Source organism: Perissodus microlepis, chromosome 17 (genome assembly GCF_051167445.1).
Source record: "Perissodus microlepis isolate ML-2025 ecotype Zambia chromosome 17, ASM5116744v1, whole genome shotgun sequence".
NCBI lineage: Eukaryota > Metazoa > Chordata > Actinopteri > Cichliformes > Cichlidae > Perissodus > Perissodus microlepis.
The window spans coordinates 30517233-30539098 of record NC_140477.1 but is presented as its reverse complement, the minus strand read 5'-3'; the positions used below and the strand labels follow the sequence as shown (position 1 = coordinate 30539098).

General features: G+C 40.8%; 1 protein-coding gene across 6 annotated transcripts in view; it reads left to right on the top strand.

The window, feature by feature from the left end:
- LOC146369884 (discs large homolog 1-like protein) overlaps positions 1–21866 on the top strand; it is a 116646-nt gene that overhangs the window by 84916 nt on the left and 9864 nt on the right. For all 6 annotated transcript variants that reach the window (XM_084910204.1, XM_084910199.1, XM_084910203.1 and 3 more), the window contains 3 exons: positions 11107–11221; positions 18108–18290; positions 20849–20912. In XM_084910204.1, coding sequence (XP_084766330.1) covers positions 11107–11221; positions 18108–18290; positions 20849–20912 — 362 coding nt within the window. The remainder of the gene's footprint in view (positions 1–11106; positions 11222–18107; positions 18291–20848; positions 20913–21866) is intronic.

The window sequence follows — 21866 nt, the reverse complement described above, 5'->3', positions numbered from 1 at the left end:
ACAAACATTGCAGTGAGTCTCTCTTTGATTTCCTAGAAGCTTTGATTTCCTCTCTTTGATTTCATTTTACTTTAACTAACTGTAAATTGTGATTAAAAGAGTAACTAAGATCCATAAAAATGTTGATGACACAGATGTTGATGACACAGATGTTGATGACACAGATGTTGAGTCAGTTCTAAACTGCAACTCTGCCAAATCGATTAAAATACAAAATAAGTAATACAGATCTTGTGTATGGGGGGTTCAAGCTGGAGGAGGTAGCCAGAACATGAAGGCACTGAAGGTACTGAGGGATCTAAATCTAAGAGAGGAAGAGGCTAAAATAACGGTGAGAAAACTGGAGCAACCATAACTTTAAACCGATCAGGCTGATTTCCAGTCATCTTTGGCATGTTTGCTAATATCCTGCTGATACACAACTAACCAGTGACCAGTATGGTTCAAAAGTATGTTGGCTTATATTCGACCAGCTCTGCCTTGGCATTTGGTCTCTCATTAGATAACATTATCATCAGTTAACCAGGCTTACATGCTGCTCTGTATCTTAATCTAAAACAATCAGTAGAAGAACACCATTGTGTCTCTGTGTCGTGACTCTCCTATACACCTCATTAGTGACTCTCGACTGAAATTTTATATCAAACCTTCTGTCCATGCTGGGCTTTGGTCAGCAGTGTGTGTGTGTGTCCATCTGAGGTCCGTGTTAGTCCCATTCCTGTGGTGATGGCCAGCAGTGCTTCGTCTGTTTCACAAACACTCTTCCTGCCAATGGGAGAAGAACTCATAACGACCTCCACCAGGAGAGGAAGAGAGTGTCTGTGTGCAGGTCTCCTTCTGTTATTTATATTAAATATGTTGGGCACTGTAGCCAAACGCAGCACAGCGATACCCCAAACTGAACTGTTCTGTGTGTGTGTGTGTGTGTGTGTGTGTGTGTGTGTGGGTGTGTGTGTGTGTGTGTGTGTGTGTGTGAGAGAGAGAGAGAGATTTGGTTCAAGCTGATGCAGCAGATATGGATCTGTGTTTATTTGAAGTACAGCAGATGGAGCATGTTTGTCTGAAAAGTCTTCCTGCTGCATTAATATTGTTGGCATCTGTCATGTTGTTTTAGGGTATTTGAAGTCATTTCATATGTACACTCACTGCCAGGTGAGACTGTAGAACCAGCCGATGTCTGCAGTAACTTCATAACGATGATGACTGCAATAATGATTTTGTAAGATCTCATTTCAGAGTAAACTTGACGTGCTTTGTGTGGCATTTGCAGGAGATAATAGGAGCATAAGATTTACAGTTGTGTGTGTTATTATGCACTCAGTGTTTGTAATTAATGGCACCGGTAAGAAGGTATGAGTGGAGAAAATTGATTCTGTTCTCAAAATGTTGTAAGTCATTGTAAAAATCTTCTATCATCTTTTGAGAAAAAGGGAAACAAGATTATGTTGCACACACTCACTGCGTACTCACAGTTACACAGTGGGATGAATTGTACACTCTCCTATCTATGAGATTGTTTGTTCCTATTATTTTTAATTTATATATATAAGATCACTTTGTAATGATCTGAAAGCCTACATTACCCATATGGCAACTTGACTGTGGACAGGTGATATAAGTAGCAGCGATCAGGCTACAGAGGAATTATTTTCACTTCTGCAATCTCCGTGCAACCATTTATCACCCCTTTACTAAAGTGAAGTCATCCTAATGACTTTGTATCCAATGTTCTTGTCGATGAGTACACAAAGCCTACAATTTATCAGTTGTAAACATTTTTACATTTTTTTATATTTTTGAATATAGAAATTTCATCAAACTTAACAATGTTTAACAACAATGTTTAACAACTATGTATAAATCTATTATTTCCTTTACAATTTTGCATTTGTAGTACAGTCCAAATCAAAAATGGCAAAAAATCATATTTTGCATGATTGGATCTTAACAAGGTTCTAAGTAGAGCTTCAACATGGAACAAGAATAAATGGGAGTAGGACAAAACATTTTTTGAACATACTTAAACTGAAACAGGCTGTTTTACAGCTGATCGAAATTTAAGACCACGTGCCTTTAAAAGGCCAAATGTGTGCAAAAATGTAGATTCATTGTCATTTTCTGTCAGGTAGTCACACTGTTATGATGTTCTGCATAAGCAGGGTCTCACCATCGCTGCTGAGGTGGGACGCAGTAAGACAGTCATTTGCAATTTCTTAAGTGGTCCTGAGGGTTATGGAAGAAAAACGTCAAGTGTAAGAGACAAAAAACTTCACCAGCACTGAGCCAGAGGATCCAATTGGGTGTCTGTTAAGACACTGGACGATCCTCGACCCAAATTAAGGCCGTTACTGGTCCTGACTGCAGCCCCATAACCATCAGACGGCATCTTAGACTGAAGGGCTTCAAAAACTAAAAACTTCTTCAAAGGCCTCATCTCATTGAACGCCACAGAACCGACCATTTGGACTTTGCAAGAGAGCACCAAACATGGGACACTGAAAGGTGGAAGAAAGTTTTATGGTCTTGATGGTCCTGATGTTTACTGGCATGACAATCAGATCCTGCCGGAGATGTTTTCTACATGCCACAGTGGAGGGGGCGCCATAATGGTCAGGGGTGCTTTTTCCTTCAGTGGAACAATGGAGCTTCAGGAGGTGCAGGGGCATCAAACGGCCGTTGGCTATGTCCAGATGTTGCAGAGAGCGTCCCTCTTGACTGAGGGCCCTGGTCTGTGTGGTAACGGCTGGGTTTTTCAACAGGACAATGCTAATGTACGCAATGCCTGCAGGACAGGGGACTTCTTCCAGGAAAATAACATCACTCTTTTGGACCATTGTGCAAGTTCCCCTGGTCTAAATCCAACTGAGAACCTTTGGGGATGGATGGCAAGGGAAGTTTACAAAAATGGACAACAGTTCCAGACAGTAGATGTCCTTCGTGTGGCCGTCTTAAGCTTTTAGAGAGATGTTCCCACTCACCTCATGGAAACACTTGCATCAAGCATGCTGCAACGAGTTTTTGAAGTGATGAACAGTAACGGTGGAGCTACTCATTACTGAGTTCATGTTTGGAACTTTGATTTCCATTTTTTAGGGGTTTACTGTTTTTTTTGGAGGTGTGGTCTTAAACTTTCGATCAGCTGTAAAAGCCTGTTTCAGTTCAAGCGTTGTTTGCAATAAATTGCATGCTCAAAATAAGGTTTTTTTCTCACTCCCATTTCTTCTTGCTGCATGTTGAAGCTTGACATGGAACCTTATTAAGATCCAACCATGCAAAATATAACTTTTTGCCATTTTCAAGTGGTCTTAAACTTTTGATCGGGACTGCATTCACATAATGGTCATTTGTAGTTGTCCTGAAGTTCAGTATTGATTTTTTCATGTTCCTCTCCAGCCACAAAAGGCTTTCTGTTACCTATATTCAGCTCTCGGTGTATAGAAAACACAGTGTAACCGCTGTTAGACATTTTCCTTTGTATTTTCAAGACCTAATTCCACTGTGACTTGAATGTAATCTTTAAACTCAACAACATTTTTGAGTCAGTTGCTTAGTGCTAAAAGATTCAAACCATGATTGTTTGGAGTCAGATTGCCTGTCACCAAGCACCTTGTGCAGCCACCTTGAGATCCAAACTTGTGGCACATTCAACTTCTGAGCAACAACTAGTTGCAATCAGTCACCAAATGTGAAAAGATGCAGTGTAATCACTTGGAAACAACTGATCATTAACAATTAACGAGGCATTAAAATGTGCAAAGGTTTCACAATGAATTTTCAGTTACATACCATTTCTTTTCCAAAGTTGGCTGTTATTAGCGAACAGTAATATGTAATAATCTGAAAAGACCATTGGCTCATGCTCAAAACAACAAAGCTTTAATACATAGCGAAAAAATAAACTGGGAATTTGAGCTGAAGTTTCACGCCTTCATTTCTGTTTTTAAGTATCCAGTACAACAGTTGATTGGAAAAAAACACGATGTTTGGTTAAAACAATGTTGAGTCGCTGTGCTGACCTTCAAGCTTGATCTTCTCTGTGCCATTAAGTTTCCTGATGTGGGAATACAAATGCCTGCAGGTTGACAGCAGTGTTAGTCACTGGGATTACACACGACTGTCAGAGACACACAGTCACACACATAAACACTCACACGTGACCCACACAGAGCCAGTGTCTGTCAGCAGTAATACTGAGGTGCTGTACAGAGGATTATCCTCACTTCTGTTAGTGTGCTTATTGCACTTTGCGTGCGTTTGTGTGTGTCGTGCACAACTTGTTACATAGAAGATTAACAGTAGCTCCATCACGGGGGCTTTCAAATACAGTGCTGCTGGATTTTCTTCTGCTGAACACCCAAAGTGAAGGACGTTACTTTTTTTTTTCTAACTCTGTATATTAGCCCTCTCTTTCCTCTTTTGCTTCCTTTCTTTCCTCTTCCTTTTGTCGCTTTCCTTCCTCTCCACCTGTCACCTCCTCCTGTCTTCCCCAGTGTTACTGATGTCTGTGGTAATGGTCTGACTCTCCACCCACGATGTGTGATTTGGGGGATTTGAGGTGTCACTTGTAACAGGAAGGCGACTGATTTAGGATTTGGAGTGTGTCTCTTCGTCACTTTGAGCCACATTTTTTCACTTCCAGCTTTTGACATTTAAACTTAAATCAGTACATCAAGACATTTTTGTCTTAAATTGCTTTAGTTACGTTATTCTTCTATTCCTCACCTGCAATCTGATCACTTAATCAATACCAATGTAGATTGCTGAGCTATTGTTTTAATTATAGATGAGCCTCTTGCAGCACTGCTATTTTTGGAGCCAGGGCTTATTGTAGAGGTATAAAGCAGGCTTATAACGTGAAGAATTTGGATTGGGGTTTTATTTTGTGTGTGTTTTTTGGAAATTCAGCTAATGAACCAAGAAGAGGTCTGTGTCCACTACTGGAGCTGTGGGGGGTTGCAGCCTTTCCCAGCTGACACTGGGGTTATTGGTGGGGTAGATCCTGGACAGGTTGTTGGTGCATAACAGGGTAACGAAGAGAGACAGACAACTACTAATGTTCACGTCCAAACCCACAGCCAATTTAGACTCACCAAGTTACTGTGGGCACCCGAAGAAACCCATGCAAGCACAGCAAGAACCTGCAAATTATTTACGTCCTTGGACAAATTCAGTTTCTGAAGAAATTTAAAAATTAGTGAAAAAGAGTCAAATTGAAGCGGTTCAGTGCAGTTTTCTCGTTATGTGTTTAGTATGTGTTTAGTATGTGTTTCCTTCTTTTTTGGGGCATAATTTAATGGTACATTATTTAAATAAATGTTTGCGAGCTAGCAGTCCTCTTCATTGTTTTTGTTACTATAAGCTTCTCTTCTTTCAGTATGTGGAGCAGTGCCGAACTGGCAACAAGGAGGTATATTGTCTGCATGATGCAAGTATGCAATGGTCTGCTGATTAAATTATTTCTCCATAGTCCTGCAAGTGGAAACAAGAAACCCTCGGGAAACATTTAAATGTAGAAGAAAAATCCAAACGCTACAGCAATGATGACATAAACAGTGGAAAAAAACAGGACATATGATCCATGCTTCTTCCCGTGGGACATAAAAACTGAAGGGAAAAGTATGTATATTCATTTAATGAATCAGGATCAACCCTTTGAGAGATATTGTCTTTTTTCTTAGGGGTTCACTCGTGGCAGTTATTCACAATTAGGGCCGTCTCTTTCCTCTGTTAAAGGAAAGGGTGATCTGAAAGGAGAATGTATTGGTGCAATGCACACAATCCTAATGATGTGAAATGCCTATCTCTAGCGGTTTTGTGTTGGATAGCACTGAAGCTGCACAATGCAGGGAAAGGCCTCTGCCAGCTGCTCAATGGAGTAACAATGCTCCTCTAGAGAGAGCAGAGGAGAGGAGAGGAGAGGAGAGGAGAGGAGGGAACACAAGCCATTAGTCTCTGCCATCATCATCTTTCCCCCCACTGCCTCTGCCTCCTAGTTTCCTCACCTTCTCCTTACCTTTTATCCAGCTCCACATTATCCCTGTATATTATATACCTGTGTCTGTCTTGTTCTTAATCTGTTAATGCTACACTGCGGTGATGTGTGTTGGCAGTTAAATGCCGATGATATGAAACCCACATGATTTCCGTTTGTCTACAGAAAATTGTAGCACAACCTGTTCACTTTTACATGGGAATATTGTTATAATCTTTAACATTTCTTAGAAGCCAAGAAAGAACCGTCCCAACTGTGGAAGTGGGGAAAGTGAGACAGATGGAGGTGCAGACAAATCATGCAGCGCAGAAAGAGTTTAATTGCGTATACTTATTAAGACAAATGCTAGTGTCTCATTTTTCTTGTGACCGCTATACAAAATGAAAAGAAAATCCATTTAAGAGCTATGAATTGACCTCTTAGTTAAGCTTCCCAAAAATCAATATTCAGAATGCTTGGTCAAGCTTTACCGTGTGTGTGTGTGTGTGTGTGTGTGTGTGTGTGTGTGTGTGTGTGTGTGTGTGTGTGTGTGTGTGTGTGTGTGTGTGGCTTGTAGACTGATTCCCTGGGCCAAAGTAGGGCAGGAGAGCCTGGCATTGACTCAGCTTCCTGCATGAGTGACCTGAGGAAACAGTGTGTGTGTGTGTGTGGGTGGGTGTGCTAGCTGCTGTCAAAGAGGGGGAGGAGCAAAATGAACGCACCAGCGAACGGGAGATGGAGCAAGAGTGGAGTGTAGTAGAGACAGAGAGAGAGAAAGAGTTAGCATCTGTTGTTTCTCTGGCAGCTGAGCAGCACTGGACCGATTTTACGCGCACATATTTTTTCCCCACTCCACCACACGCTGCTACATACCTACGTAGACACACATTCGCATCTTTCCTCTCCTGCTCTCTCCTGTGCTGCATCCAACGTGGAACGGGCTCCCTCTCTTTCTCTCTATCCTTTTCCTCTCATTCACGTCTCAGGACTCTAAGCTTCAAACCTCGCTCTCCCTGGCTTAGACACTGATCTGAGAGCCCCTGTGACGGTATCACATCGCGGACGGTGTCTGCCAGCAGCCTGTGAGTACAGCAAGAGTGGGAGAAGCGATTTACTTCTTTACATCTCGCCTCTGGTAACAACCTAACAGCTGTTTTTGGGTAACATTGTTGGGAGGCGTTAATGGATAAATCTCTGAGACTCTAACACTGTGTTATCCATCTTGTGGCCACTGATACAGCAGTAACATGTTAGCTTCTGTGTAGATGGCTAGCAAGTTTTGATGCCGATAACTTCTCCCACTTTCAGCACTTCTGTTTTTTTCCGTGCTCTGCTGCTTTTGCTCTTTCACTAAACTGGATTTTAAAGAATGATCAGGATTTCAGCTCCCACTTTAACTGCATCAGCATTAGCTTGGGTCTGAAAACAAAAGAAGATCAGAGCTGCATCCTTGGCAGCACAGGCTTTGTCTTTGCATTCAAGATCAGGAGTTAATAGAACCGATATCTTAGCTGCAGCACAGTCTTTGTTCCATAGATCAGAAAGAAGAGGAAAAGCGTATCTCTGTAGCTTTACAGTAGCTCTGTCTTTGTTTATATTGATTCATAAACTGCTTTCATTCTTTGTTTTACGAACAGATTTTTATTCTGCTGCATTACATCTTTTCTGCTTCTTCCCCCCTTTGCCTTTTCTCTCCTTTCTGTTCTTCTTTTTCTGCCTCCTTCCCTGACTTTTCTCTCTCTCTTGCTCTTGATCCTGTGTTGTATAGATTCACTTTGTGTTTACAGTCAGTTGCCGAGGATGTGAAAGTTTTTCGTCTGGTCTGTCAAGCTGAAACTGACAAAAATGCATATGTTAATCCACCAATTCGTGAGGGATTACTGCTGATTTCGGTCTAAATCTGAAAAAGCCAGACTGGGGTTGCCAATGAAAAATATGTAAGATTAAAGGAATAAATTAACACATGTATTTCAGCAAAAGGCTCTTGAGTTTCATCTTTTTATGGAAAGATGGAGGCTGATTGCTATTTTCTTTTTTAGATTATTCAAACCTGTCATTTAATGGAGACGTCAAATGCAGCAATTCAGTCATCCTCAGAAGGAAATATCCTAATCAGAAACAATATATTAAGGCTCTATTTTCTTTTTTCTTGCTTTTTTATCTGTGGAAAAATCAAACACTGATTGCAGATCATGTTGCTCGTTTCACGTGGCTTCAAGCTCTTTCAGCGCTGTTTAGTTGTTCGTGTCAGTGTGTCAGTCTAATGAGAGCTTTGTGGGGATATCAGCTCATATCTGGGAAAGAAGAAGCAGGAGACACTGCAGGTTTCGGATCAGCGTGTGTGTGTGTGTGTGTGTGTGTGTGTGTGTGTGTGTGTGTGTGTGTGTGTGTGTGTGTGTGTGTTCATGACCGTGTGTACCTAGAGAATGATTGAATTACTCAGGGTTAATTAGATTCTGTAGTCCACAGCAATGGTTCAGATACACACATACGCACACTCACACACAGGGACATCCTTCAGAGGGGCTTTTTCAGGCTTATTGCCTGCGGCGTTGTCATCCGTGTATTAGTTGAGATATTTTCTGGGAAGCTGTGTGGTGCTAAGCAGAGTAGAAGACAGTCAGGAAGGATTTATTACACATTTCTGCTGCTTGTTCAGCCACTCCGGATCAAAATACTGCCGTTTGCGGCAGCTTGCTAAAGGTTAAAACTATGTACTTTATTGCTAGAGGAAGTGTGTCCAGATATTGTCGAAGCCATCATTGCACATCAGCTGAAATACTTGTGTTTCCACTTTGGGTATACCGCAAAATACTTTAGCTTATAAATAAAGAGGCTGAATGACATTTTAATGGCCACTGAAATATCGGGTGAGACGGTAAAGTGTTTTTGCTGCATCTAGCAGAAGGACACTAAAGCACGAAGCAGCTGTGCTGAGTGTTTGAGCAAATCAGTGCACTTTGCATTGATTGGCCGATCGGTCGGCCTCGCGCAATTTACTTCATGCCATTCAAGGGAGATGAGTATACAATTGTTCCCAGCAATTAAACTGAAAATGCTGTTTGGAAATTCAGCAATGTATTTACGGGTCCGCACAGGTTTACTAAGAAAAACTGCATGCTGTGTAATTGCATTTACAACTGTGGTGCTGAATGGCGAGGATGTGAGTGCAAACAACTCAGCCGTTTTCCCATCCAATACGTCAATGTCATTTTACTTTGGGCTCCAGCGTTGTGTGCCTCTTGCAGATCTGTAACATTTCAGCCAAGGAGTAAATAAAAAGTTAATAACTCCATGAAAACGCTGCACCAGTGATGCTGTGTCACACCACTGCCGAGTGGCCGGAACGTCACTATGTGAAATCGTTGTGCATGTATAATGGAGCTCCTCAGTGCAGACTCACCCATTTTCCACCTACGTCTAGCCCTAATATGTCCCACTGCTCTCTGTGTCAGCACTGGTCTGAGTCACATGAGCTTATGGTATCATTCTGGTACATCTCCCAAAGAAACTCACTAAAACATTTTTTTGGTCAAACTCTACATGAATGATAAGCTGAAGAATGTATTTAGATCTTTTTATGCGAGGAAAAAAAAGGACAGAATGAGTGTGAAGTGCTGCCCACGTCCCAGAGTGGTTCATGCGGGCCTAGGGCTGTTTTCCCAGTTTGAGAAACAATTAACCAGTCTGGGTTTAGTGTGCATTATTAAGATTGAGAATTTCAATTTAGTTAGTCTGCTACCTAGAAACATTTGGAAAAGCTGAGTATGATATGGCAAATTAAAAACAATGTCTCGCCACTTGCCAGCCATCTGAAGTTCTCCCGACAGATATTTTAACAGTTATTTCAGAGTGTTATCTTTAATTTCAGTGGTCACTGGGGGCACATGAGTTTGCCTGTCACAAAATGATAAAAACTGCATAAAAAGTTTGCTGACTTTGCTCCAAATTGAGAGCCGTATCCCTCTCTCTTTTAATGTTTCCGTTGGTACTCTCAGCATGGGCGGTAGAGCAGGTGATCTAATAGTCGGATGGTCGTTCGATCGCTCGCTGCTGTGTATGTGTAATGTGTGAAAGTGATGTATGTCATCACTTTCACACTCACACTCAGATAGCAGCATCCTATCTCAATTCTGAATATAATCGTGGCAAGTTATTAATCTTGGCCTGACAGATCTGGTGGCCTTTGTCCTTTTCCTGGACAAGAGACTCTTATCTTTCTTCTTTCTTTAACATTACGTTTATTAGAAGTCTTTTTTACCAGTTCAGTCTCTGTCTCTCTTATGGAATATAACATGCATCTTAGTTTTTCATCCGAGCATCTTTTCAGAAAGGTCTGGCTTCCACCTCAGATGCTGTTGCTTCGCTTTCTTCAGTCTCTCTTGTAAAACATCTCTAGGCAAGCATATTTCCTTACGTGGAAAAATCAGGGACCGTGGCGTTGTCCTGATTAAAAAATAAGCGTGAAAAATGCATGTCCGCGATTTGATTTCAATTATTTTGCTTCCTTAACATCCACTAAGTGGTAAGAACAGTAATGTGCATGTGTCATGAATCCAACTGTAAGTTTGCAAGTGCACTTATTTCTTTGTATATGTGGCCCTTTAAAAGGATTCAGTTGTTTTCAGTTGCACTGTATGACACGTTTATCTGTTTAGGTCTGAGTCATTTTGCATCTACGTGGAGTTTAAAGCACACTGTGCATGCACGACTGTAAATGTATGTGTTGATGACGATATTAACATGGATCGGGTCTGATGTAACAGGAGTTAACATTCACATCAAACAGACTGTTAGATTATGGCTGTAGAGAATCCGTTGATAACTCAGACTGTGCGTGTGCTTGTCTGGGAGAGCAGTGTGTTTGCAGCTGAGTGGGGTAACTCAGCACAGAGGGAATCCTTTCTGATCTTGAACGCAGGGAAAAAAAACAAACCCTACTTTGTGTAGTTGTCGTCACAACTCAACTACTTGCTGCCGCCATTTGTAAAAATGTGTTTTTTCCTGTTTGTTCTCGCTCTGTTCTTTTCTTTGATGAAAAACATAAACCATATTTTGTTTAAATAAAAAGGTAAGGTTTGTTATCTCAAGCCCAATAGGTCTAACAACGTTACTGTGTGTCTCTTTGTGTGTAGAGTACAGTCGTTTCGAGGCAAAGATCCATGACCTGAGGGAACAGATGATGACCAGCAGTGTCAGCTCCAGCTCCACGTCTCTCCGCTCCACACAGAAGCGCACACTTTACGTCAGGTACGACATAACACACGCGCGCACACACACACACAGGGCAGACAGAGGTGACTGATTATCCAGTGTTCATCAATGTGGCACAATCATTCGAAGACCTTATCTCAGCTGTCTACTGTGTGAGGTTATCACATCTGAAATCACAATTAGATGTGTGTGTGGCACAGGGTCACACTCACACATCCACCAGCCTGCCACCTCTGTGAGCGTCCTTCTGTCCTCGTGTCATTCTTGTCCTTGCCCGCCCGATTCCTGGGTTCCGTCTTTAGAGCCCTGAAGGGGTTTCAGCCGGAAACCAGCTCCACGTTTTGATGTCCTTTCTTCACAAGAATCACAGTCTTTGAAATACTGATTAAAACGCTGGGTCGCTGGGTCCACATAAGTCACATTGGAGCTCTTGAAAGATCAATCACATGGAAAGCAAAGACAGGAAAAGCAGCTCTAATGGCAACACTAAATGAGGCTTTAGGAAGACAAGCATTTTCTTTTAGGTTACTTCAGTTAAGCTAAAACAGAAAAAGCACCAGAGAATGTGGTCAAAGAACAAATCTGTGGGTATCTATTTGACTTTTGGATTAAAAAAGCGATGCTTTCTCTAATCATGGCAAGAGATGTCAAAGAAAGAGAAGGCACAATCAATCTTTGTGCATTTCAGTAGGCTGTGCCACTGGCTGATTAAAGACCAAGCGTAACATTATAATGAACATCTTCCAGCTGAAATGTCATTGAATGTTGCTCTCTCCTATATATTTATCACAGTGTCACTTAGAACAATTCAAGCTTTCAATATTAAAGAGTTTGATCTCAGGATCAGGAAGAAGAACCTTTTAACTGGCACAAAAAAGCAGAACTGTTAAAAAGGTTGGATGGTTTTCATGTTTATAAATGTTTTTACATGTCTTTCTTAATCTACTAACTCACGTCTGTCAAGTTTTACAAATTTTTTTTGATACAAACAGTAAAATATCCTGCACCTCTGTATTTTTTCATGTAATTTTTAGCTCAGTTGAAAAAAAAAAAACGCATCTCAAAATTGAGTGTATTCTAGACGAAAGGAATATCTGACTTGAGCTGTGTGCAAGTGACCTGAAAGGAAAGAGTGGGTGCAGCTGGGATGAATGTCACCTTCAATAACGCACTCTCTCTCCGCCGAACATGCACATTCTGATCAGACGGAGAGAAAGAGCGTTGCGTCAGAGTCTAAACTTGGAGCTACAGGCCAAAGGTCGCAGTCAGCTATCGGGGAGCTGTAGACCAATAAATCAAAAAGATTTATCCCACTGACTGATCGTCTGCTTTATCTGACTGAGAAACAGGCTGATTGAGCCCCTTTCTATTTCATTATAAAACCCTTTAAGTTTACTTTTCTCGGTTTTTATTTCATAAAAAATTGGTTCCTTACAGCAAGATGCTAGAGGACTCTTGATGCTTCTGCCTCAAATCCCCCCTCATTAAAACAAATCCTCATACTGAACTATATATCCAGTGGCTCATTATCAGGAAACATGGCATTGCAGCTGTTTGACATCATGTTTGTTAAATTTTTAAGTAGTTAGCCGCAGGCATGATTATCATTAGCATAAATTAAGCGTGCCCCCATCCACTGTTTTCATTTGGCTCAGGCTAAAAGTGAGGAGAAATGTCCACTGCTCACTTGATTAAATGATTAGAAGCCTGCATTAGAATGTCTTCTACCAGAGTGCACCTAAATTAAATTCTGCTGTGGAGAAAAAGTTTTAACTATGTCTGAGGGGAATGGCCACCATCCATTTAGGGGGCTCTTTCTCAACAAAGTTAACACGAATGAAACTGAGAGTCTGCTGCATGTTGCTGCTTTAACGAGGCATCGGCCAAGCAGTGCTTCTTAACATTTCCTAATTATCCTTGAACCCAAAGTACAGATGAGGCTGATGTCATTAATCACGAGTCTGTAAGAGTTTAGTTCTAACCTGATAATAGTGTCGTAAGAAATGACATCACAGTTCATCGTGACGTGTGAATGACACAAATCACACTTTCACTGTACAAAACCCCAAAGTTACAGACGTTATATGCATGTTTCCATAAGAATTATCATAATACATATTTTAGGCCACCACCTCGTCAGTGTTAACGGCAATCTTCCTCCAACTCTTTTCAAAATCAGGATCTTTCACGGTTGCAGACAGTAATGTAATAACCCCTCCAACAGCCCACGTAAAGCATAAATCAATGTCGTGCAAGAACTTCCTATATCTGGAGACTGCCCAGAAGTGACCAATCAAATTGCACTGTGAGACTGGCAGCTGATTGGTCGAGCTGAGGATGTCGGTGCATGACAGATGGCTTTGTGTGTGCGTGTGGGCTGCTGCCGTGTGTACTTGTGTGTGTATACAGGATCTGTGTGTGAATAAATGTTGTGTGTAAAAGACAGGCTAACCTTTCGTCAGAGGAAATGTCACTGAAACAAAGTGACATACTGTATGTGCAGCTGTGCCTTGCATGAAAGGTGAGCATGTGTCCTCTCCTCCATTCTTCTTCTTTCCTGCCTCATTTTACATTCACACCATTATGGTCTATTTTAAACACAGCCTATGGTTCAGTAGCATTGTAATTGTATATCTCACTGCGGAAAGGCTCAGGGGTTGCTGCAGTAAAAAGATGATGTCCTGTCTTCATTGAAGGTATAGAGTTTATTTTAAATGTCTGAATCCTTCGTTGTCTTTTTTATTGTTTTATTTTTGTATATTAGAAAGATTCTCAGTCAGTTGTCACCTGTCGGTGTCCATATACTATATAAAGATCATTTTATTCTTGCTTTGGTCTGAATGTGTGCACTGAAAAATCAGAGCTGTGTCTGCTGAACTGAGTCCTGTTGCAAGCATTTTAAAATGCTGCAGCAAGTCCTGAAACCGAGTGTCATAGTTTCAAAGTTTAGTTTATTTTATGGCTTTTTTCAACCTAATATAGTGACATTTAATGTTAGAATTCATTTTCTGCTGAAGGCTGTGGGAAGGGGAGTTGTATGGTTGTATATGTTACAAAGCCCTAAGGCAAATTTTGTGTTTTAGGCTGTACAAATGTTGGAATAATGTACGCTCAGGACCAGTTATGCAAATAGTTTTTTACTACCACCCCAGTAACTCCGGTGACCAGATGTTCATATATTTTAAAGTGAATCTCAACATAAAATCAGATTTTTTTGTGTGAAAATGGAGAAAGTCAAAAGTATTTCTGATAATCTGAGAGATCTGTGAGTATCATTTAAACATTCAATTCAGTTTTATTTATGTAGCTCCAGATCACAGTGAGAGTTGCCTCAAGGAGCTCTGTATTGTAACGCGGAGACAATAATATGAGAGAAAAACAGGAACAATCAGAGGATCATCTATGAGCAAACACTTGGCCACAGTGGGAAGGTAAAACTCCCTTTTAACAGAGGAAACCTCCATCATAAGCAGGCTCAGAGAGGGACGGGTGTTTGCCACGAGCTGTTGGGGGAGAGGGGAGGAAGACAAATACACTGTGGAAGAGAACCAGAGGTTAATAATAACTTGTGATTAAATGCGGAGAATAAACACATGCACAATGAAAACAGGTGAGTGAAGAAGAAACACTCGGGGAGGGTTCAGGCTCACCCGATCTAGCCCTGTATGCTTTATCAGAAAGTAAAGTCTAATCTTAAAAGTAGAGATGACGTAGCTTTTCTTTTGATGTTTTAAAGAAGAGGGGCCTGAAAGCTGAAGGCTCTGCCCCCTAGTCGACTTTAAAATATCTTAGGAACTACAAATAAGCCAGCACCCTGACAGAAAAGTGTTTTATTGTAGTGATATGGCACTAAGAGGTCTTTAAGGTAAGATGGGGCCTGATTATTCAACACCTGTATGTGAGGAGGATTTGATTCAGGATTTAACTGGGAACCAATGAAGAGAATCTAATATGTTAGAAATATACTCTTTTTGACCCGCTCCCTTGGTGGTCTGGGGCGGCTTGGACCTGTGGGGAGCTCTGCTGGGTACCAGACGGTTATTGGGCGCCTGGAGCCCTGGGGCCCTGATCTCAGTTCGTACTGGGGTGTTTGGCCTCTGGCAGGGTCAGCTGCCCATCGCCTCTGGTCTTCTGGGACTCTCGCAGATATCACCGAGATCTGTGGCCTTAGGTCTCCGTAGTCTTGGGGGACTGCGGAAGATTCTGTTCTCCCGGATCCATCTCTGTGTGCCTCCGGCTCCTGGGGGGAGTTGCTGCAGCTTTCCACCCTCATTTTCAAGTGCATTTCATGACAAAGACACGTACACACTCACAATCAACACTCTCGCTTTCTCTCTCACACTCGTACTCACACACACACACACACACACACACACACACACACACACACACACACACACACACACACACACACACACACACACACCCCACAAGAAGATTGTTGATTTATGTACCTGTGCATTTTCGAATGTTTGTGCTGCAGGTGTTGTATGTTTGTTTTTCTTACAGATGCGGCAGTTGGCGATGCATTATGCATTTCTATTTGTATTACGCCTTCCACTACACACCCGCCCCCACCCCTTTTTTTCTCCCCTGACTCTCCTGCCTTAGACATTGTCATACTATATTCCACAAATAATGTAAAACTTGAAATGACACAAATAGAAATGAAGAAATAAACAGATAAACTCTGAAAAAAGGGGATTATTTAAAAAAACAAACAACAATGTGCTCTCATTCTACTTCCTCAGCATCAACATACAGTGCATGCCTGTTAGGGAACATGACTGAGGCTGTTACATGTGCTGCTGTAATGTCAGTTAGATGGTAAGCTGTTCTCTCTTAGCTTTGTGCTGCAGAATGTTAATATCTGTTATCACAAGCGTGCAGTTAATGTTGTGTGATGTTGTGTACCGCTAATCTACATGTGAATGGGGGTTTACTTTAATTTGGCTGTTTCGCCTATGACAGCAGTGTCACACAGCCGTTTTCACCTCTGGAAATAATATGCACATGTGCAGTAATTCTATATGAGTATTCATTGGAAAGTTAAACTGCAGTGCTCTTTGGACAAAAGGCTGCTGGCTATGCAAAATCTCTAACACAATGGGTGTGTGTTTCTTTTACAGACTGGTTACAGTAATTCATGTGTGCTTCCCCACTGGACAAATTCCTCAGAGGAATTCAAATGAATGTAATACTGAGAACAGGTCATTGATTTTAGGCACACAGGCACACAATTTAGGCAATAATCGGATTGCTGTACAAAAATAGCATTTACATGCTATGTAATGTTGAAAATGTCCACAGGTTAACACACACACTGTGCTATAATTGCAGTCTGTTAGGTGGCTACACGCTGCTACACGCTGCAGTAATTAAATGTGTGTCCCTTCCCTCGAGTAATTAGATTTCAAAGGTTCTCATGTACGAATAAACTGAGTGTAATTGGTAACCTGTAACTGATTTAACAGAATTATATTTACATAGCTGCGACTTTAATAACTCTGCACACCATCCATCATTGTAACTTGGTGGCTGCAAAATTAGGCGGGATGTGTTTTTTTATTGTATGTTATATTTTCTGCTTCTATTTGCAGCAAATATCCACTAATTTAAAAAATGACTTTATGTTTACAGCTTGTGATGTTCATGTACCTTGTCATGCCATTTAGAATACCTGACTTTCCTTTGACTTTATGGGAACATATCTAAATATCTCACTGTACAGTAGCTCCCATTACAACAGATCTATAGGCTGCATGTGGTCTACTAAAATCATTTTTTAAACACTTTTGTAGAGTTTCTTCAGATTTTTCCTACAAAGATCAAAATGAGTTCATGCTTATCATAAATATAATTAAATATAACCTATCATGACCACAGCTTAGCATTAAAAAATATGACTGCTTGTAAAATAGTTTATACAGAGGTTTATATAATTATACGTCTATAATAAGTGGTTGTCTTGCAGTAAATATCAAGTATCACAGCATCGTACTACCATCATTGTCACAGGCAACATATTGTGTTTGATGATTACTGTACACAGTTTAAACCGTCTTTAGGTTTAATCTAATCTAATTATCGCTGTCACCAACAGAGCAGCTTAACTAAAGCTTTTGTGCTGTTGCAGCTAATCAGCGTCACCCTGAACACTTTAGTGAATTCACCTGCAATCCTTCTGCCCTGCTCGCAGTCCTGGTAGACAGCGCCTGTTAACTTATATTACAGTAATACTAATGCAGGCTGTCAGTTTTTAGCCTCCACCTACAATTAAAGCGCTCAAGTCTTTTCTTTTATCATCTTGATGTATCGTTAAAAAAGCACGAAGTGCTGTGTTTTTGTACAAATGTCAGGCTCTCTGTTGGCCTGTCTGTGTCTACCTCTCTGTCTAATTTTCTTCTGTTTCTCCTTCTGTGTCTCTGTTCTGTTTTATTGATGAAGGCAGTAGGGACTTTAGGGGATGTTGGTTATTTCAGCTCTACTTCCTTTGCACACACACACACACACACACACACACACATACACGCTGGCCTACTTTCCCAGGTCTTTTCCCTCTGGATGGGTTTGCATCTCTGTGGTCACAGAGACAGACTACTACACACACATACACACTGACACTCACACAGACAGATGTGCACAACTTCAGACACATACGCGGTGCCATGTGCTCCAAGACAAGGTCATAAATTAGTAATTAAAAAAATAATTTGTTGTGTAGAAAAACAGTTCTCAGCTGTTTTTCATCTTGTATTTATTCCAGCACTTCTTTCTATCTGTTTAGAGAAAAAAAATCTAGTTTCAAACTTCAAAATGAAATGTATATGTCATCAACTAACCTGTCCTCCAGCAGAATGGCTTGTCACGCTGAAGCTGAGCGTGTAACTGCATGCGTCATTTGTTTTCTGTCCCCCTGCAGGGCCTTGTTTGACTATGATGGAAGTGCTTCGGATCTGAGCGCGCCCAATCAGGCCCTGCCCTTTCATTTTGGGGATATCCTCCACGTGAGCAGCGCCAGCGAAGAGGAGTGGTGGCCCGCCCGTCACCTCAGCCCCCCGCCCCCAAACTGCCTGGAAGTCGGGGTCATCCCCAGCCGCCGGAGGTCAGAGTTCAAAGGGTTTCAGATGGGAGTGGGTGGATGGTTTTATTGATTTTTGTTTTATTAACTAAAGTAGAAGTGTTAAAGTCGAGTCCGCCCATTCCCTCAAATCTAGTTTTGAGTTGTTGCTATCACCTAAAAATGTTCACATTTGAATCTTTGTTCAATACAAATATTGAATGATAACTTTTACACTTATATTTTCTTTCTGTTGATCTGTTAGAAATCTGAATCTGACTCTTTTCAGAATGACTTAAAATGAAGTATTATTGAGTTTTTCACACATACAGATTAAATCAAATGAAAATGAAAACAGTCCAGACCAGAATGAGCGTCAGTGTGGTCTTCAGTCATTTCATTAGGATGAGGATTATTATAATACAAGTCTGTCCAGGCTTATTGTGATAGGTCACTATACAGCAGATTAGAAAATTAGAAAACTAAGAAGACTAATAAGAAAACAAACAAATGTGGTCGTCCACAGTGGTTTGTTCACATTGGCACCTTTCCATGAGGAATATCAAGGTGGAAGACTGTGTATCTTCTTTTCTTGATTTACTAAATGGGTTTTTCTTTTATTTGTTTGTTGTGGCTCAAAATAAAAGAGACAGAGAAAAAAATCTACTTAGTTTCAATGTGTCATCCCATTCTGAGTTAATTTGACACTGGATTTCAGCTCCGTGCTGTTTAAAATACTGACAGCTTGGCAGCTGTTTCCTGGGGACAGCATCCATGGTCGGAGATTCATTTTCAAATTAGCTTCAGTCTTTACACCAGAGTGTCGTTTTTCTGTTGACTCATATCACTGCGAGCATCATCATTATGAAGAATCTGCTGAATGTAATCCTGTGGTGGAAATATATGCCAACTTTCCTTCCTTCTACCTTCTCCACTTGTTTCGCCCTGTGGACGAGGTGACAGACAGATGTTAGATTTCTGAGGTGCAAGGAGAAGACAATTTAAGACGAGTCGTTTTACCATCCGTGACACAGAGGGAGGCGATGACCAGGGGCAGAGGGATGTGGAAAGCGATGGAGTGTAAGGAAGGGAAGTGAAGGAGTGTTAGAGAGGAAAGAAGGGATTCAAGGTGGCAAGGAAGAGTAGGAGTGAAATGAGCAGATTGTCACGTATGGGTTTGACAGAGAGGTATTAATAGACTGAGGTGTTAGAGCAGAGGCTTGAGCATTAGGGCTACGTAGATAACTGTGTTATAGTTTAAAAAAACAGCCTAGACACAGAAGTAATAGAAATTCATATATTACAGGCTGTAGTTTGAAAATTGTTAAAGATGTTAGAATATGTCTGCCAGAGATTTAGATTTTACCATTTATCTGTCTGCAGGATATTAAAAATTATAAGCTGGATTATGCGCTATTAGCATTAGTGTTATGATGAAAGGTAATTATTAAAGTTCAGTCAGTCTTTTAATGTAAGCTGTGTTCAGCCTCTGATATAACTGTATTCAATCATCAATCCTGCTGCTCTCCTCTCTTCTTTTCCATGGAGGTCTCTTTATTCTTCTCCTCTTTAACTTCTTGTCTTCTTTTCCCCTCGTCTGCTCCTTTTCTTCTTTTTTTAATCTTGCTTCTTCTCCTCTTTCTGCTCACCTGCTCTGTTTTTTTCCTCATGCCTTTTTCCGAGGACATTTTTTAGAGATAAAGTTAAGTGTAAGCATGCTCTTATAAAGATGTTGCTTATTTATTGACTTCTTATGAAACCTTCCAAGCCGTTATCAGCATTCAAAGAACAGGATAACCCAGAATTTATCTTTAGTTATCATTGCGATGTTCTTTTTTGTTCACTACGTTATTGCTGGTTTGTCAATGACAGTTGTCGAGCTGTTTACAGACATCAGGGGGCTAAAAGCTGTATTACATAAGACTTTTTACAAAGACACATCTGGCTTTTTTAAATTAAAAAAGAAAGCTAAGCAGCAGAGAAACAGGTCCCAGAGATTCAGCTTATTTGAAATTCTAGAGTTGGATGTGATCGCCAGCAGGAAATGGTCCTGCACAGGAAGTGACAAAGCTAAATTTAAACACAGGAGACAAAAATGTCCCCACAGCAGGAGCAAGTGAAGCCTTCACAGGGAGGAAATGCCTTCTACACCCGAGTATGCTGGGGTGTTTCGATGCCGTCTCGGTCTTTTAGTCCTTTGCACCTGTTTTAAGGTGATCACAGCCCGTTTAGATTAATGGACACGACCATGCGATCAGCTCTTCGCTGTCAACTTACATAACATCTGGATAAGTGCACAAAATTCCCTCTGCTTCCTCTCAGTGCTATTTTAAACCCCCGTAATCTCATACTGATGCTTAAAGATATACAGTTTCAAAATTCCAATAAAGTAAGCTGCAAAATTTCTTTTCAGATGAAACAATATTTTGTGGCTTTGTTCGAATCATTCTTTCAGATCCATAACAACCTGAAACACTCGTTGTGACGTTAAATTAGTTTTACAGTTTCAGGGTGCTAATTGAGCTGATTCGCTGTTCATATTTTTTTCATCCTCTCTCTGCATGCCTCCTAACGTTTGCACCTATCTTTTGCTTTATTCACAGGGCAGAAAAGAAGGAGAGGTCGAGGTTAAAGACAGTCAGAGTGAGCAGGTCTCAGGACAGATCAGTGAGTATGAATGTTTGTCATAAATCTTAGAACTCAAACCAGTTCTCAAACCAGTATACTTTAATACTTAAATGTCAAAAGAAGTAAAAAGCAAAGCTTGAGCTCTTTACTCTATTGAAAAAACATGACATTAAATGTCTTATTTTAATTTTTTTCTTACTTTGAGCAGTAAGGTGGATATTGTGTTGGTTTAAGAACTGTAGGTCAGATGAAACAAAGCAGTTGGTTGGTTGTTTTCTGACAGTTGGTAGACACCTGAAGGTAGACACCACCAAAATATGATGGGGTTTTTGTTGTTTGTTTTTTAAATGACTAATTGAATCTGATTACAGAGAAGGCACAATGTCAGGCTGTACTTGTGTTAAATATTTTGTGCGCAGGGTAATTGCAGAGAAAGTACGGTTACACTGTAACCTTGGTTCTCTGAGTGAGAGACTCTCTCCACATATTCCATATGTGGGGGGTCATACCCCGAACTTATGTAACGGAGTGGAGAGATAGTCTCCATATGACAGAGAATGGTTTTCTCTCTAAAGGCTTCAGCAACATTTGAAGCATAAAGAGCAACTTTATCATGCTGTTATAAGGTCACATGTGTGATCTTAAAATAGTACAGATGTGTACAGTGTCAGTAAACATCTAAAAGCTATTTTGTGCTTCACTACAGGCAGTCTCAATCGAGAGGCACAACAGCTTGTTATTTCCTCCAGTCGCATCAAACATTTGCTTTTACTCTCAAGAGACAACACCTATATCTAGTGGATATAACAATCACAGTGATTTTCTGTTGGTAGTGGAGATAGAAGCAGCGCGATGCTATTTTAATGTGATAAAATCCACAAAGAAAGGAGGCTGGGTGTTAAAACAACAAAATGAAAGTCATCTGATTGCCTGCTGTGTTCGAACAACAATCCATGGTTTCTTCAAACCACAGCAATGTTAAACTTGGCATTT